The 17,088-nt window shown below is 39.9% G+C and overlaps 1 protein-coding gene across 2 annotated transcripts in view; it reads left to right on the forward strand.

Moving 5' to 3' along the window:
- Window positions 1–17,088, forward strand: part of ADIPOR2 (adiponectin receptor 2) — a 78,514-nt gene that overhangs the window by 32,985 nt on the left and 28,441 nt on the right. The window contains exons 1-2 of one of the 2 annotated variants that reach the window (XM_021921897.2): window positions 10,652–10,763; window positions 13,903–14,002. In XM_021921897.2, coding sequence (XP_021777589.2) covers window positions 13,913–14,002 — 90 coding nt within the window. In that variant the 5' untranslated portion in view covers window positions 10,652–10,763; window positions 13,903–13,912. Of the gene's footprint in view, window positions 1–10,506; window positions 10,764–13,902; window positions 14,003–17,088 lie in introns of those variants that run through there. The other variant, XM_031650202.1, reaches the window with a different exon arrangement.

Raw genomic sequence — 17,088 nt, forward strand, 5'->3', positions numbered from 1 at the left:
TTAGGCCGAGTGTGGTGGCTCACACCTATAATCCTAACATTTGACAAGACTGAGGTGGGAGGATTGTTGGAGCCCAGGAGTTTGAGACCAGCCTGGACAAATAGTGAGACCTTGTCTCTACTAAAAATTAAAAAATTAGCTGGGCATGTTGTTGCACTCCTGTTGTCCCAGCTACTTGGAAGGCTGAGACGGAAGGATTGCTTGAACCCAGGAGTTTGAGGTTGCAATGAACTGTGTTCGTGTCCTTGCACTTCAGTCTGGGCAACAGAGTAAGACCTTGTCTCCCCCACTAACTCCACCCCCCACCAAACAAAAACAAAAACAAAAACAAAACAAAGAAATAGAAGACTTTAACACTGCTAGAAACGATTGGGCCTAACAGACGTGTATACCACACTCCACTCAGTAGCTATTTTTCTCAAGTGCACATAGAACATTCTTCAGGATAGACCATATACTATGCCATAAAATTAGTCTTAATAAATTTAAAAAGATTGAAATTATACAAAGTGTCTTTTCTAATCACAATGGAATGAAAGTGGAAATATGAGAACGAGACCTGGAAAATTCACAAATATGTGGAAATTAACACACTTAACCATTGGGTCAAAAATCACAAGGTGAATTAGATAATATCAAGACAAAAACACAGCATACCAAAACTTAGGGGTTGCTATATATATATATATGTGTGTGTATATATATATATATCACTTCATACAATGGGTTTTTCAAAATCAGTTAACACAAAAGGTAAACATTTGTATAATTACAGGTACTCTTTCTTTTTTGTTGGGGAGTGGTGGGTGGTATGTGGATTTGAATTACTGTTTGAGGTCAGTTGCTTTCAGGCTTTTGCATTTCTTTTAAGGGGGATCTTCCAGGAACAAAATGTTGTTTTATTGCTTTTTAAAATCTGAGGTCTGTTTCGCCTTCAGTTTTGAAATGTAGTTTTGCTAGATATAAGATTGGTTGACACGTTTTTTTTTCCTTTTATTTGAACACTTTGATTATGTTATCTCATTGTTTTCTGTCTGCCATTGTTTCTGCTTAGAAGTTAGCTGCTAATCTTACTGTGTTCCATTTTAAAATAAGTCATTTGGTTCTTGCTGCTTTTAAGATTTTCTCCTTGACTTTGACTTTCAACATTTTTACTGTGAGGTATCTGTCTGGATGTCCTTGCCTTCCTCTCAGTTAAAATATATTGAGTTTCCTGGATGTGTGGTATATTGCTTTCAATACATTTGTGAAGTTTTCAGCCATTATTTCTTTGAATGTTTTTTTTCCCCCTCTACTGCTTTTTCTCCTCTCCTTTTGGTACTCCCATAATGAGTACCAAACTGTGCCTAGTGGTATCCCAAATGGCTCTAAGATTTTCCAGTTTACTGTTGAGCCCCCCCTTTATTTTTAAATTTCCATTATTGTAATTTTCAGCTTCATAAGTTTCATTTGGTTCTTTTTTGTAATTTATGTCTCTTCATTGATCTCTATCTGAGGTGATATTGTCATTATGCTTTCCTTCACTTTTATTTTTTATTTATTTATTTTTAGTTAGAGATGGAGTCTCGCTGTATCGCCCAGGCTGGAGTGCAGTGGCACGATCTCGCTCACTGCAAGCTCTGCCTCCCGAGTTCACGCCATTCTCCTGCCTCAGCCTCCTGAGTATCTGGGACTACAGGCTTCCACCACCATGCCTGCCTAGTTTTTGTAGGTGTGACGTAGAGACGGTGTGTCACCCTGTTAGCCAGGATGGTCTCGATCTCCTGACTCGTGATCCACCCATCTCGGCCTCCCAAAGTGCTGGGATTACAGGCGTGAGCCACCGCCTTCAGTTCTTTAATCATGGTTTCCTTTAGTTCCCTGAACACATTTATAATGGTTAAAGTCTTTTCTGTTAAATTTGACATCTTGTTTCTCATCATTTTTTATTGCCTGCTTTCCCCTCCCTTAGCGTATGGACTATACTTTTCTATTTACATGCCTCAATTTTTTGTTGGAAACTGAACATGTTAGATAATACATTGTAACAGTTCTGGGCTCTGGTTCCTTTTCCTCCAGGGCTTGTTACTGTTATTTGCTCGATATTTGTTTAGGAACTGACTGGATTCATTTAGTGCAGTTGGTTTCCCTCCTTAGTGTTCAGCCTCTGCCACTGTCCTCTGGAAGGCGTAATTACGGATATGCCCTCAGTTAGGATGGGTTGATAGTGCTTTTGGTAGGGCTCTCTTCTTTTCTTTCCTGGAACACACCCAGTTGTTAAACTCCACTAATTGCTGGCTGATTGCTCCAATCAGTCAGTTGACTGATTTCAACCAATGCCCTGGGGTAAAATGGTCTATAGAATAATCCAAATTCTGACTCATTTGAAGGAATAGTTTCTGAGGTCAGTGTTTAATTTTTGGTCTGATTGTACCAGATACCATATTCCCTGGTTCACTTCTGCAAACTAACCTACAGTTTAGCCTGTATCTTGATTGTGTAATTGCATGTATCTTGATTATCTTCCCAATTGCCTTTCAACCTCTGCTGTTCTTTAGAGCACCTTTAGGCCTTGACTTCATGCTGTGTTGCAAATGAAGTCAGAGTCTTTGGGAAAAGATTAGGTGCTGTTTTTTTGTTTTTGTTTTGCTTTTTAATCTACTTCTCACCCCAGGCAAAGAGTCTGAGCCTGGACTTTAGAGGTGTGGGAGTGGGAACAATGACAAGTTTCTCTCTGAGTGACATGCCACTCTAGAAGATGAGTGCTCAGTGGGAGGTAGGCAGTAGCCTGGGGTCCTCCTGTTATGGAACCACCACTTCAACAGCAGGGTCCAGAAGGATTGGGGTTTCATTATTTTCAGTGTGCCCGGCCCTAGGTAGAGCCTTCGTTCCACAAGTGGGGGTTTGGCAGAAGGGTGCCTCCACTTCTAAACTGTGTTCATGGGGACTTAGCCTTCAGCAGTAGGTAGCTGGGGAAGGATGGGAGGTGCTGATGTCTTGTATCCCGTTGTCTGGGTGCTGGGGGCAGAGGGAGTCCTGTGTTCTTGCCTGCCTCAGTAGAGTGGAGTCTTCTTTTCTGAGCTGGGGGAGAGTGGAAAGGAAAAAAGAGGTTCAGATACCACAGACTGTTCCCTTTCTTACTGAATTTTCTATATGTTCTTGAATAGATATTTCTTCATTTGCTATTTGCCTTTTGGACCATTTCCGGAGGTTTTTGATGGTTTTTAAAAATAGTTTTTACAAGTTTCTCTTGGGAACAAGCCAGTGGAACCCTTTACACTGTCATTCATGCCAGAATTCACTCTCCTTGTTGTTACCATTCTTAAATTTTAGTCATTCTGATTAGGTTTGTAGTAACATTGCATTGTATTTTTAATTTGCATTTTGTCTGTTGCCAAGGCTGGAGTGCAGTGGCATGATCAGAGCTCCCTGCAGCCTCAGAACTCCTGGGCTCAAGTAATCTTCCCACCTCAGCCTCCTGAGGAACTAGGACTGTAGGCGTGTGCCACAGTCCCCCACCTGGCTAATTGTTTTAGTTTTTCTTTTTTAAGAGATGGTGTCTTGCTGTGTTGCCCATGCTGGTCTCGAACTCCTGGCCTCAAGCTGTCCTCCCACAGCGCTCGGATTACACATGTGAGCCACCATGCCCAACCTATGTTGAACATCTTTCCATATGATGATTTGCCATTGGTATATCTATCCTCTTTGGTGAAATGTTTACTCATGTTATTTTCCATTTTATGGTTGGATTTTTTTGTGTGTACTGTTTAGTTTGGAGAGTTCTTTATATAGTTTACCAGGATTATTCTTTTTTTTTTTTTTTTTTGAGATGGAGTCTCGCTCTGTCGCCAGGTTGAGTGCAGTGGTGTGATCTTAGCTCACTGCAATCTCTGCCTCTCGGGTTCAAGCGATTTTCCTGCCTCAGCCTCCCAAGTACCAGGATTACAGGCATGTGCCACTGCACCCAGCTAATTTTTGTATTTTTAGGAGAGACGGGGTTTCACTGTGTTGGCCAGGATGGTCTCGATCTCTTGACCTCATGATCCACCCACCTCGGCCTCCCGAAGTGCTGGGATTCCAGGTGTGAGCCACGGCGCCCGGCCTTTAACAGGATCTTTCACGGGAAAGTTCGTTTTGATGAAACCCAGTTTATCAGTTTTTCCTGCTAGAGATTGTGCTTTTGATTTGAAGTCTCGGAACTCTACCTAGCTCTAGATTTTCCCCTGCGTTTTTCATAAAAGTTAAAACATTAAAAAATAAAAGTATGGTTTTGCGTTTTACTTTTTTTTTTTTTTTGAGATGGAGTCTCACTCTGTCACCCCGGCTGGAGTGCAGTGGCGCGATCTCCGCTCACTACAAGCTCCGCCTCCCGGGTTCCCGCCATTCTCCTGCCTCAGCCTCCCAAGTAGCTGGGACTACAGGCGCCCGCCACCGCGCCCGGCTAATTTTTTGTATTTTTAGTAGAGACGGGGTTTCACCGTGTTAGCCAGGATGGTCTCGATCTCCTGATCTCGTGATCCGCCTGCCTCGGCCTCCCAAAGTGCCAGGATTACAGGTGTGAGCCACTGCGCCCGGCCTGAGTTTTACATTTAAGTCTATAATCCATTTTGAATTAATTTTTGTATGAAGTGTGACCTAAATTTGTAGATTGAAGTTTTTTGCCTATGGGTGTTTAATTATTTCAGCACCATTTATTGAAAAGGTTATCCTTCTATTATTGAATTGCTTTGGATATTTGTAAATGTGTTTAGGGAAAAACTCTCCTCAAACTGTGTTTTTTCTCTACTGTCATACCACAGCAATAATCAACACAGAAGAAGACTTCTGTGATCACATGCATGGGGTTGTTTTCCCCACACACCAAGCAGCAGACACCAGCTTGAGTGTCCTCTAATTCAGTTCGACACTGTCTCCGGGTCATTGATGTCAGATCCCACAGGTTGAGGGCTCCGTACCCAAGACTGCTGCCCCGAGACACCCACCAGTCATAAGTCGGGGCATCCAGAACTTCTGACCAACCAACTTCAAGTTGGGGTGCCCATGACCCCCTCTTTGGCTTCATTAATTTGCTGGACTGGCACACAGAACTCAGGGAAACACTTATTTACGTTTACTGGTTTATTATAAAGAATATTGCAGGCTGGGCGGGGTGGCTCATGCCTGTAATCCCAGCACTTTGGGAGGCCGAGGCGGGCGGATCACGAGGTCAGGAGATCGAGACCATCCTGGCCAACACGGTGAAACCCCGTCTCTACTAAAAATACAAAAATTAGCTGGGCGTGGTGGCGGGCGCCTGTAGTCCCAGCTACTTGGGAGGCTGAGGCAGGAGAATGGCGTGAACCCGGGAGGTGGAGCTTGCAGTGAGCCGAGATCACTCCACTGCACTCCAGTCTGGGGGACAGAGCGAGACTCCGTCTCAAAAAAAAAAAAAAAAAAGAATATTGCAAAGGTCACAGATGAAGGGACGTGCAGGGCTACGTATGGGGGAAGGGGCGTGGAACTTTCGTTTCCTCCCTGGATGCTCCACCCACCAGGAACCTCTGTGTGTTCAGCTGTCTTGAAGTTCACTGAACCCTGTCCTCTTGGATTTTTATGGAAGCTTCATGACATCAGCATCCCTACCCCAAGGGCATAGGATGGGACCCTACATGAGAGAGTTTTAAGATCTGCAATCAAAAAGGCAGGGGAACATTAAGCGTGGAAGGAGGGCAGGAGAAAGTCAGAGGCCTGCCTCTGAGGCCTAACACTTCCAACGTTATAATGAAAGACTGGAATAAAGGCTATGGGAGTTAAAGCCAGGAACCATGGATAAAGATCAATAAATATCATAGCACCACAATAAAATAACAGGCATACTTGTGTGGGTCATTTCTGGGTTCTCTGTTCTGTTACTCTATTTGTGTATTCTTTTGCCCATACCAGCACAGTCTTGACTAGCTATGTAGTTGGGCTTCAGTGAGGTCTTCTTTTTTGATTGTTTTAGCTATTTTGGAGCTTTGCCTTCATGTAAGTTTTATGAGTTTTTATCTACAAAAATCCTTGGTGGGATCTTGATAGGAATTGTATTAACCTATAGAACAATTTGGAGAGAATTGACATCTTTACTGCGTCAGTATATTGCTGAGAACATAGTATAATATATCGCTATTTGTTTAGGGTTTTTGTTGTTGTTTTTTGAGAAGTGGGGTCTCATGCTATTAGTTCACTGCAGCCTCGAACTCCTGGACTTAAGCAATTCTCTCACCACATTCTCTTGAGTACCTAGACTACACAGGTGCATACCACCAAACTCAGCTAACTTAAAAATTTTTTTTTTAGTGACATGGTCTTGTTGCCCAGGCTGGTCTCAAACTTCTGGTCTTGAAGTGATCCTCTTGCCTCAGTCTCTTGTATTTGTTTAGATTTCTGATTTCTTCCATCAGCATTTTGGAATTTTTAGCATACAGAGCCTATACATATTTTGCTAAGTGTATACTTAAAGTATTTAATTTTCTATGGAGCAGTTGTAAATGGTATTGTTTAAAATTTCGGTTTCTACATGTTTATTGTTAATATATAGAAAAGTAAATGATGGCTGGGCACAGTGGTTCATACCTTTAATCCCAGCACTTTGGGAGGCCAACGTGAGAGGATCACTTGAGTTCAGGAGTTCAAGACCAGCCTGGGCAACATAGCGAGACTCCATCACTACAAAAAATTGAAAAAAAAAAAAAAGGCCAGGTATGGTGGCATGCACCTGTAATCCTAGGTACTTGGGAGGTGGAGGGCAGGAGGATTCCTTGAGCCCAGGAGTTCAAAGTTACAGTGAGATATGATTGCACCATTGCACTCCAGCCTGGGCAACAGAGTGAGACCCTGTGTCTCCAGAAAAAAAAGAAAAGTGATTGATATTTGAGTGTTGATGTTGAATTCTTGCTGAACTTACTATTTCTAGAATTTTTTTTTTTGTAGATCCTCAATAACATTTTAAGATTTGTTTTGAAGTGTTTTATCTTTTTTCTATTGTGATATATTCTTCTTTCATAATGACCAAATATTGTGGGGTTTTAGGATCAAGGCTGTTGAAATCCATATGTCAATTTTATGCCCAATCACAGTGATGATTTTTCTTATTTATAAATTTTTCTTTAGTTGATTTCTCCTGGGCTTTATAGATAAAAGAGTCATATAATCTGCAAATAGTTACAGTTTACCTTTTTTTTTTCTTCCAATTTTTATACTCATTTTTTCCCCTCATTTAATTATCTAAGACTTCCAAGATACAGTTAAATAATGCTGGTAATACCCTTCTGACTTTAGACTCTAGGCTTGTTTGCTTTTTTTTTTTTTTCCTCCTCAAGGCATTGCATGCTAGTAGGAATTCTTTTTATTTCAGTAGGTAGAATGCAAATAAAGTAAAAACATATAGTAAATTTCCGTTCTCTAGTGTGTTCTAGTATTGGGGTATTCTGTTTTGTTAAATTTATGGGAACCCGAAGGTTGACATACTTTTCCTTCAACAGTTCTATTGTTGAAAGTCAGTATCATAGGCCTTCCTGCTTTCTGTAGAGTGGCGAATATTTGATTTCTTTGTAGATTTTGCGGCACTTTATTTTCTTCATTCTTATTTTATCATACTTGTGAATTTAGAAAACATTATTGATAGGAATGTCTATTGATCTCAGGAGTTTACTGGAGAGTTGATTTTCTTCTTTTTATTTTAAGGAGGATCCTTAAAAATTATTGGGGCAATCTTATTTCTTGTCATTGGATTTCTTTTTCTGAGATGAGATTACAAAACAATTCTAACTAATAGAGCCTTTCAGTTTTCTTTTTCTTTATTACGAGACGGGGTCTTTGCTTTGTTACTCAGGCTGGAGTGTAGTCATACATTAGAGCTCAGTGCAGCCTTGAACTCCTGGGCTCAAGCGATCCTCCCACGTCAGCCTCTTGCGTAGCTAGGACCACAGCTACTAGCTACGTGCCACCACACCCGGCTAATTAAAAACATTTTTGTTTTTGGTGGAGGTGGGTCTCACTTTGTTGCCCAAGCTGGTTTTGAACTGCTGGGCTCAAGTGATCCTCCTGCCACAGCTGCCCAAAGTGCTGGGATTACAGGTGTGAGCCACTGTGCCTGCCCGAGCATGCATTTATAGTCATAAATGAGCAACACTCCTCCATATATAGCTCCTGCTGATGAGAAGTTTGGTGTGGTGATATTTTTCTTTTCTTTTTTCTTTTTAATACGGAGTTGCCAGACTGGAGTGCAGTGGCGTGATCTCGGCTCACTGCAACCTCTGCCTCCCGGGTTTGAGTAGTTCTCCTGCCTCAACCTCCAGAGTAGCTGGGATTACAGGCACGTGCCACCACACCCAGCTAATTTCTTATATTTTTAGTAGAGACTGATTTTTTGTATTTTTAGTAGAGGGTTTCACCGTGTTGGCCAGGATGGTCTAGATCTTCTGACCTTGTGATCCACCTGTCTTGGCCTCCCAAAGTGCTGGGATTACAGGCGTGAGCCACCGCTCCTGGCCTCTTTTTTTTTTTTTTTTTGGCTCACTGCAACCTCCACCTCCCGGAGTCAAGTGATCCTCTCACCTTGGCCTCCCTAAGTGCCAGGAGTACAGGCATGAGCCACTGTGCCTGACCTAGTGTGGTGATATTTCAAGAATACTTTACAAAGCTTTATTCTACTTGCTACAGCTTGAGCATCAAGATCCTGACTCTGTAGTTTTCTTGTGATGTAGACCAACTACCTTTAGGGTTCATTTTCTTATCTTTTACTCACCCCAGTCTTAATTTTGTTGCACAGTGGAAAGCACATGAACTTCGTGAGGTTCAGAAACTGGGTATAACACAGCTGCTTCTCTTTGAATCCTAATGACCTTGAATAAGTTATCCAATCTCTAATCCTCAAAATGGAGGATAATAATACCTCAGAGGGCTATATTTAAAGATGCTATGAAATACCACATGTAAATTATCTGGTAGAGAATTTACCTTTGTTTATTCTCAGTAAATGTTTACTGCCTCTGTTGATTCTCAGTAAATGTTTGCTGCCTCTCCCCTGAAACAAAATGAAATGGTGTGTGTGAATAGCTTTGTGAGCTTTAAATAATATAATTAAATAGAAGGCATTATTAGTTCTGTTTCCTCTTTCAGAAATGGGCATTAATAACATAATTTATAATCTCAGTAGTATAATGTGCTTGGCCAGGTACATGCCCAGGTTTGGTATTCTTTAGATTTTTGTTTCTTCTTGCCCTACATACTTTGAAAGCCCTTCGAGAAATCCTGTAGCAAACTCACATGATTTGTGAAACCAACAGTTGACTAATTTTTACTCTAATTCTATGTCTTTGACTAATTCTTAGTTTGTGTATCCATATATATGAACACTAATCCACCTATTACCTTCTTTTTTATGGTGTCTAGGTTCTCTTACTTTGCCCTACTTCTCCTTTCCCCACTAAGAACTTTGAACCATATGGAATTTATTAGCTAGCATATACCCTGGTCTCTTCCTGTTTTGGTATTTCTGGTTGGATTGACTGTAATAATCCTTAATTGGATATTCAACTAATTGTCTAAAATAAGCTTACGTCCGTGAGTTAAGAGGTAGAGTGCCAAGGACTTGAAAAGCTTGAACTCCTAAGACTTACTTGCTGCAGTCCAGTTTAGAGAAAAATTAATGATTTCTGAAAATATTCTTAGCACTTAAGAGCATTGAAATATTATCACATATTCATTAAACATTTGTATGCATAGCACTTTCTGGTAACCCAGATGGATGTAAAACATGTATGTTTTGGTCCTGAGTTTCTTCCTTCTAGGGTAGTCTAGTTAGAGTTCAGAATGACTCAAAAAAGTTGAAATGTAAGACATTAAACCTTTTGAATACAAAATATTATCGATAATATGTGCTTATAAATTTGAAGACTTTGTCCTATTTATTTTTTATAAAGTGTGGTGAGTTTTGTTTTCCTTTACCTGTGAACTAGAAATAAAAATACCCTGTAGTGTCATTGTGATGTTTAAATGAGATTGGTTATGTAAAGCCCAGTTATAATATATAAACCTACATATATTCTTTCTAATATATACAATGAGTATTTAGAATTCTAATTTCTAATTGTATACTATTTTTTAAACAAGTAATATGATACATGTAAAAAAAAAAAAATGCAGACAGAGCAAAGTAAACTATTCTTCTCACTTCAGACCTGAGGTTCTTCCCTGTGTTCTTCTGTACCAAGAGTAGGGTTTTAAATATTTTTCATTAATTATTCTAGTATGTATACACTTACATATACTTATATATTTTTATAACATGTGAGTGGGAACATATTATTCATGTTGCCTTGTATCCTGTGTTTTTCATTTAAAAAAGATTTTTGGTTATCTTCCCATCAACAAATATAGCTTTTGAATACATTATTTTTTTATTGTTATTGATTGCTGAATATTCTATCGTTTGGATATGTAATAACTGGTATTTTTCCCCCAGCACTCCTTTAACGCATTTTTTAAAAACTTTCATCTTCTTAGGATCAACTCACTATCCTGAAGGTCCATTCTCCCAAGAAGAAGGGACAGAAAGACAGACCTGTTTGTAAGAAAGGCTTGGGTATCCCATGAACGAGCCAACAGAAAACCGATTGGGGTGCAGCAGGACTCCAGAGCCAGATGTAAGGCTCAGAAAAGGGCACCACCTGGATGGTACAAGGAGAGGTGATAATGACAGCCACCAAGGAGATTTGGAGCCCATTTTAGAGGCATCCGTTCTATCTTCCCATCATAAAAAAGTAAGTCAAATTGGAAGAATGGTAAACAAAGGAAAAAATCTGGAGGATGTGGCAGAGGGAGGATATGGGGAAAAAAAAAAGTGTGGTTCCATTGCTGAAGGGAGAATGGCGTGGTAAGAAGGAAACTTGCACATTTGTGTTTTTTTCTTCTGGGTAACTTGAAGTATTATTATTATTATTATTATTACTACTACTGAGACGGAGTCTCGCTCTGTCACCCAGGCTGGAGTGCAGTGGCGCGATCTTGGCTTACTACAACCTCCGCCTCCCGGGTTCATGTGATTCTCCTGCCTCAGCCTCCTGAGTAACTGGGTACATGCCACCATGCCAGGCTAATTTTTGTAGCTTTAGTAGAGATGGGGTTTCACCATCTTGGCCAGGCTGGTCTCGAACTCCTTACCTCAGGTATCCTCCCACCTCGGCCTTCCAAAATGCTGGGATTACAGGCGTGAGCCATCCTGCCTGGCCTCTTGTTCTTAAATTAGCTTAGATATTATTTGATTTTGATTTTATAGTTAATGTCTTTCTGCTGACTCTTTTTTTTTTTTTTTTTTTCCCCTGGAGACAGAGTCTCACTCTGTCACCAGGCTGGAGGGCAGTGGCGCGATCTCGGCTCACTGCAACCTCTACCTCCCAGGTTCAAGCGATTCTCCTGCCTCAGCCTCCCGAGTAGCTGGGATTACAGGCACCCGCCACCATGCCCGGCTAATTTTTTGTATTTTTAGTAGAGACGGGGTTTCACCATGTTGGCCAGGATGGTCTCGATCTCAACCTCCTTATCCACCTGCCTCAGCCTCCCAAAGTGCTGGGATTACAGGCGTGAACCACTGCGCCCGGCCTCTGCTGACTCTTAAAAGCATACTTAACCTGCTTTATCTTGTTGAAGGGAGAGGGCGTGTTCTATGGGTACCATATAATCTTTCGAATTTAACCATACTATGACGTTATCCGTTATTTTTGGAGAAATTCGAATTGCGTGTTGGAGCTACTTTTCCAGAAATTGTTTACCTCCAGTGTACACCCTGGGAGTCAGTAGAATTTCTGAAAGCTGAAGCAGATTTTACTCTTTCATTTCCTAGAGAAAAGAGCAACCTTTAGGCAACTATACCTATAGAGCAGAAGTATCAGAAAGTCATAGTGACAGACGTTTTGCTATGTGCTTTGGAATTTCCAAATTATAGAGCATGTGTTTAATGTTTTATTACTAATACAGTGTTTCTCAAACTGTGGGTTGTACCTATTAGTGGGTTTTGAAATTAATTGTATTATAAAGTGTTAAAAAAATTTTTTTAAAGATCAAAATAGAATAAAAGCATTGAAGTGTGTATATAGTAATACACATTTAAATTGTTATTTTAGTTATTTTAGTTTTATGTATATAAATAGGAATAATATATGAAATACATTTCTTACTATGCGTTGTGGTTAACTTTTTGAAAGCCTCTACTTAGAACAGCAGCTTGGGGAAGAGTGTTTCGAGGTAGAGGAAACAAGCTAGTGCCGAGGTCCAAAGGTGGGAATATGCTTATCTTCCTTGCCTTCCCCCCTGCCTCCTACCATCACCTGCGCCTGCTTGTATCATCTTTCTCTTCTTTCATCTTCTCCTTTATTTTATTTTAATTTATTATTATTTTGAGATGGAGTCTCACTCTATTGCCCAGGCTGGAGTGCAGTGACACCATTTCGGCTCACTGCAACCTCCGCCTCCCACGTTCAAGTGATTCCCGTGTCTCAGCCTTCCGAGTAGCTGGGACTGCAGACCTGCGCAACCACGTCCGACTGATTTTTGTATTTTAAGTAGAGATGGGGTTTCACCATGTTGGCCAGGCTGCTCTTGAACTCCTGACCTCAAGTGATCCGCCCACCTTGGCCCCACAAAGTGCTGGGATTACAGGCATGAGCCACTGTGCCCAGCCTTCTTTTTATTGTTTTGTTTTTTCTTTTCTTTTTTTTTTTTTTAAAGGAGCCAGTATAGTTAGAGCATGAGGAACTAGAGGGACGAGTGAAATGAGATGAGGTCAGTGGACCAGTCAGAGAACAGGTTATACAGGTTTATTGAAGGAATTTAAATTGTATTTGAATAAAATTGCCTGGCAAGTGGGCAGCTTTTGGGGTGTTTAAACATGGAGACATTTGTGTTTTTAAAAATATCACTGTGGTTGTGGAATGGATTATTTGAAGACAGAATAGAAGAGGGACCCAGATGTTAGAATATAGATGAGAGATGATGTCACTTGAAACAGCATGGTGGGAGCAGCAGAAATGGAGGGAAATGGCTAGATTCTGGGTATATTTTGTGGGCCGAATCAACAAGACCTCCTGATGGATTAGCTGTAGAGTGAGGAAAATAGAGGAATCAAGGCTGATTCTCTGAGCTGAACTGAAATGGTAAAGTAAGAGGGAGAAGCGGGTTTAAAGTAGGGAAATCAAGAGCGGTGTTTTGGAAATGTGAGATTCGAGATTCTTATTAGATATCTTAGAAGAGATTGAGGAGGCAGTAACTGTATCACTATAAGATTTTTATGTACCACTGTTTCTTAACTATTTTTAAAACTGATACTGTTATTACGGGATCTAAGGAATTTTCAAGCTTGAAAGAATTTCAGGCTAGCCAATTTGAGATTTATAATGTCAATAAAATTCTGTTTATCATTCCACATTATTTTTAATTACGTACAAAGATCTAACATGTCACCCAGGGACCATTTCACCCACTGCTCTGTTTGGTCGCCAGTCTTTTGTCTCTCTTTTCGGCAATGGTTAGGCGGATATCCTTTCCTCAGGGAAGAGAAATCCGTGGTTTGTTGCCCTTGCCAATAACAAAAATGTTGGAAAGTTTAGTGGCAAAGCCATTGGCATCTTTCATGTGAACCACATCAAAAGATCCAGGGTGCCTTTCTCTGTTGGTCATCACACCAGTTCTTCCCAGGTTAGCACCTACAGTCACCATACACAGGTTACCAGTGTCAGACTTGATGAAATCGGTAATCTTGCCAGTCTCCAAATCAATCTGAATGGTGTCCTTCACCTTGATGAGGGAATCAGGGTAGCAGATGGTGCCGAGCATCATGAGTCACCAGATGAGGGATTCCTTTTGTGCCCACAAAGATTTTTCTCACTTTGTATTTGGCCTCCTCAGGTGTAATAGGATGTACAGCAAAGCAACCCTTGGTGTCATAGATCAGACGGAAATTCTCTCCCGTCTTGTCAATGCTGATGGCATCCATGAATCCAGCAGGGTAGGTTATATCAGTTCAGACCTTGCCATCGATCTTAATGAACCTCTGCATGTAATCTTCTTTACTTCATCTCCTGTCAGGGCATACTTAAGTCTGTTCCTTAGGAAGATGATGGGAGTAACTCTCTCAACTTGTGGGGACTAGTGGATGGACGAGGAGCAAACTCATCGGTCAGTTTATCCAGCATCTAATGCTTTGGAGCTGCTACCCACTTCCGATGCTTCTCGGGACCATGCTCCATGGCTGCTTAGGCAAGGAAAGCAAAATATATTTTTAGAGTCCAGAACTTGCCCACCCAATCACTTTTGTGTCAGATTTACATTAATTGATTTTTCTGTGTGTTGTAATACTATATATTTTTGTTTACTGTCTTCACTGGTTGGAGTGTTATCTTCTGTAGATAATATTTGTGTTTGAATTTCACTAATAAGTAATTAGGTGGATGGGATTTTTCCCATCCTTATGAATGAACTCATTTATTGCCCTGAAAGCCTCTATTTGATTTTCGTTTAATCTTGAGCTAATGCAGAAGTTAGCAGTATGAACAAAAGAACCATTTTTTCTTTCATTTGTTTTAATAGATTTTTATATGAGGAGCCAAGGAATGAAAGGATCCATAGGTTGTGGAATATTAGAGCTGAAAAGGCCCTCCAGAGTCATCTTGTTTGCCTTCCTCAATTTACCAGTTAGGAAATTGTGTTTTTATTCCTAATGAAAATTTGTCTTGTGTGTGTTGTTTCTCTTTGGAGTTGAAGTTCCTTGCTGAAAAAGAGAATCTATATGCAGTACTGTCCCTTGCTGCCAATTTCATGGTTAATGTATAGTGCACATGGGAGCTCGAAAAGAAAGGGGATAGAGTTACAGAGAACTGCAGTTTTGAGACTGAAATAAAAGGCAAAATATTAATATCTTAGTGATTTGAGGAGTTCTATGTACTGATTTTTTGTTTGTGTTTGGAGAAAGGACTCATTTCTTAAAATTTTTGGTTTTGAAGTTGAAACATCTGAACTGTAGACTGCAGCCTTCTCAATAATTCTAGTAATACCTTAATTGTATCACTTTCATAGACATTATCTCATTTGCTTCTCAAAACTGTGCTCTGAAATAGAAAGAGCAGATATGATTTCTTTTTGAAAGTGGACGAAAATAGGATTTAGAAAGGTTAGTAATTTGCCCAAGGTAATGTGACAAAATGAGAGCATGTGCTGAGTCTTCTGACTGCGCTTTCTGCTGAACAAAGCTGCCTTTATGAGAATTGGCACCAGATTGACTTAATGTTTCTGAATTCCAAACTCAGTCCCTGAGTGTTTATATTGAACCTAGAGATTAGATTCAGTAGTTGGTCTTGTTTTTTGACAGAAGTTGTTGCAGACCTCGTTTTCTGTTAAGCCAGGGTAATTTTGCATCTCAGATGCATTCTAACTTTGTAATGGGTTTTCTGTTTATTTGGAAAGCAAATAAAACGAATATATCATAGTACAGTTCACATTCCTAACAATTTTGCATCATTTTCTTTGTTTTTTCCCCTTTTTTAGAAGATGCAGATCTTAACTAAATTTCTTAGGCTTCATTTAAAACATGATGGCAGCCCTTACGCTGTCTTAAGTTGTGGAGATTGGCATTCACATGCCAATCGTGAATAAGGATAAAAGCAAAATAGGAAAAGCACCAGGGGTGTCTCGTTTTTTATTAAGTGTAATTCTGAATTTATAAAGTAAGATTTAAGGTAATTATGTGCATTACAGACTGGTATCTTTTTGTACAAGTCTTTATTTACTGCCAAGTTTCTTTAAATCAATAAACCTATTAGGAGTGCCCACCTGATCACATATTGCCCTTTATAGAAAAGTACAAACGCCAGGATTTTATTCCAGGCCTGCTGAATCAGAATCTTTGGATCCTGGGTATATTTTTTTTGTTTCACAACTAAGATGCTCACTACTGTTTAAAAACCTCCTTTCTGGCCAGGCGCAGTGGCTCACACCTGTAATGCCAGCAATTTGGGAGGCCGAGGCAGGCAGATCACGAGGTCAGGAGTTTGAGACCAGCGTGTCCATCATGGTGAAACCCTGTTTCTACTAAAAATACAAAAATTAGCTGGGTGTGATGGCAGGCACCTGTAATCCCAGCTACTCGGGAGGCTGAGGTAGGAGAATCGCTTGAACCTGGGAGGTGGAGGTTGCAGTGAACCGAGATCGCACTACTGCACTCCAGCCTGGGTGACAGGGTAAAATTCTGTCTCAGGGAAAACAAAACAAAACAAAACACCTCCTTCTGGTAGGAGATAGTTAAGGGAAAAAAAATAAAAAAAATAATAATAAAAAACAGAAAAACAACCAAACCAGTCCCTATTTTTTATACTTATTTATTTTAAATAAGTATTTTATTTAAAATAGTTAATGTATTAAAAACTTCTTAGCAACATGCTTTGCAAAGAAATCTCAACACATTCTCTGAGGATTATTAGGAAAATGAAGTTAGATTTATTTACTGTTTGTTAAAGGAGAATATCACATTTACTCACAGTTGACTCTTAAAAATTTTTTTTGAGATAAATTTTACATACCATAAAATTAACCCATTTAAAGTGTACAATTCAATGGTTTTATTAGTCACAGAGTTGTACAACCATCACTTCAATCTAACTTTATGACATTTTCATCATCCCCTAAAGAAAACCTTTAACCCATTTGCCATCACTTCCCATCTCTACCCCCAACCCTAGGCAACCTCTAGTCTACTTTCTGTTTCTATGGCTTTGTCTATTCTGGACTTTTTAATAAATGGAATTGTAAGACATGTGGTGTTTTGTATCTAGCTTCTTTTACTTAGCATAATGTTTTTAAGTTTCATCAATACTGTAGTATGTACCAATACTTCATTCCTTTTTATGACTGAATAATATTCCATTGTATGGATATACAGAGGTCCTTTCTTATTTGTGGTTTCACATTCTCTGGTTTCAGTTACCCCTGGGTCAACCGAGATCTGAAAATATTAAATGAAAAATTCAGAAATAATTTATAAGTTTTAAACTTTGTGCTGATCTGAGTGGTGTGATGAAGTCTCACACCTTCCTTGCCCTG

Source organism: Papio anubis, chromosome 9 (assembly GCF_008728515.1).
Source record: "Papio anubis isolate 15944 chromosome 9, Panubis1.0, whole genome shotgun sequence".
Taxonomy (NCBI): Eukaryota; Metazoa; Chordata; class Mammalia; order Primates; family Cercopithecidae; genus Papio; species Papio anubis.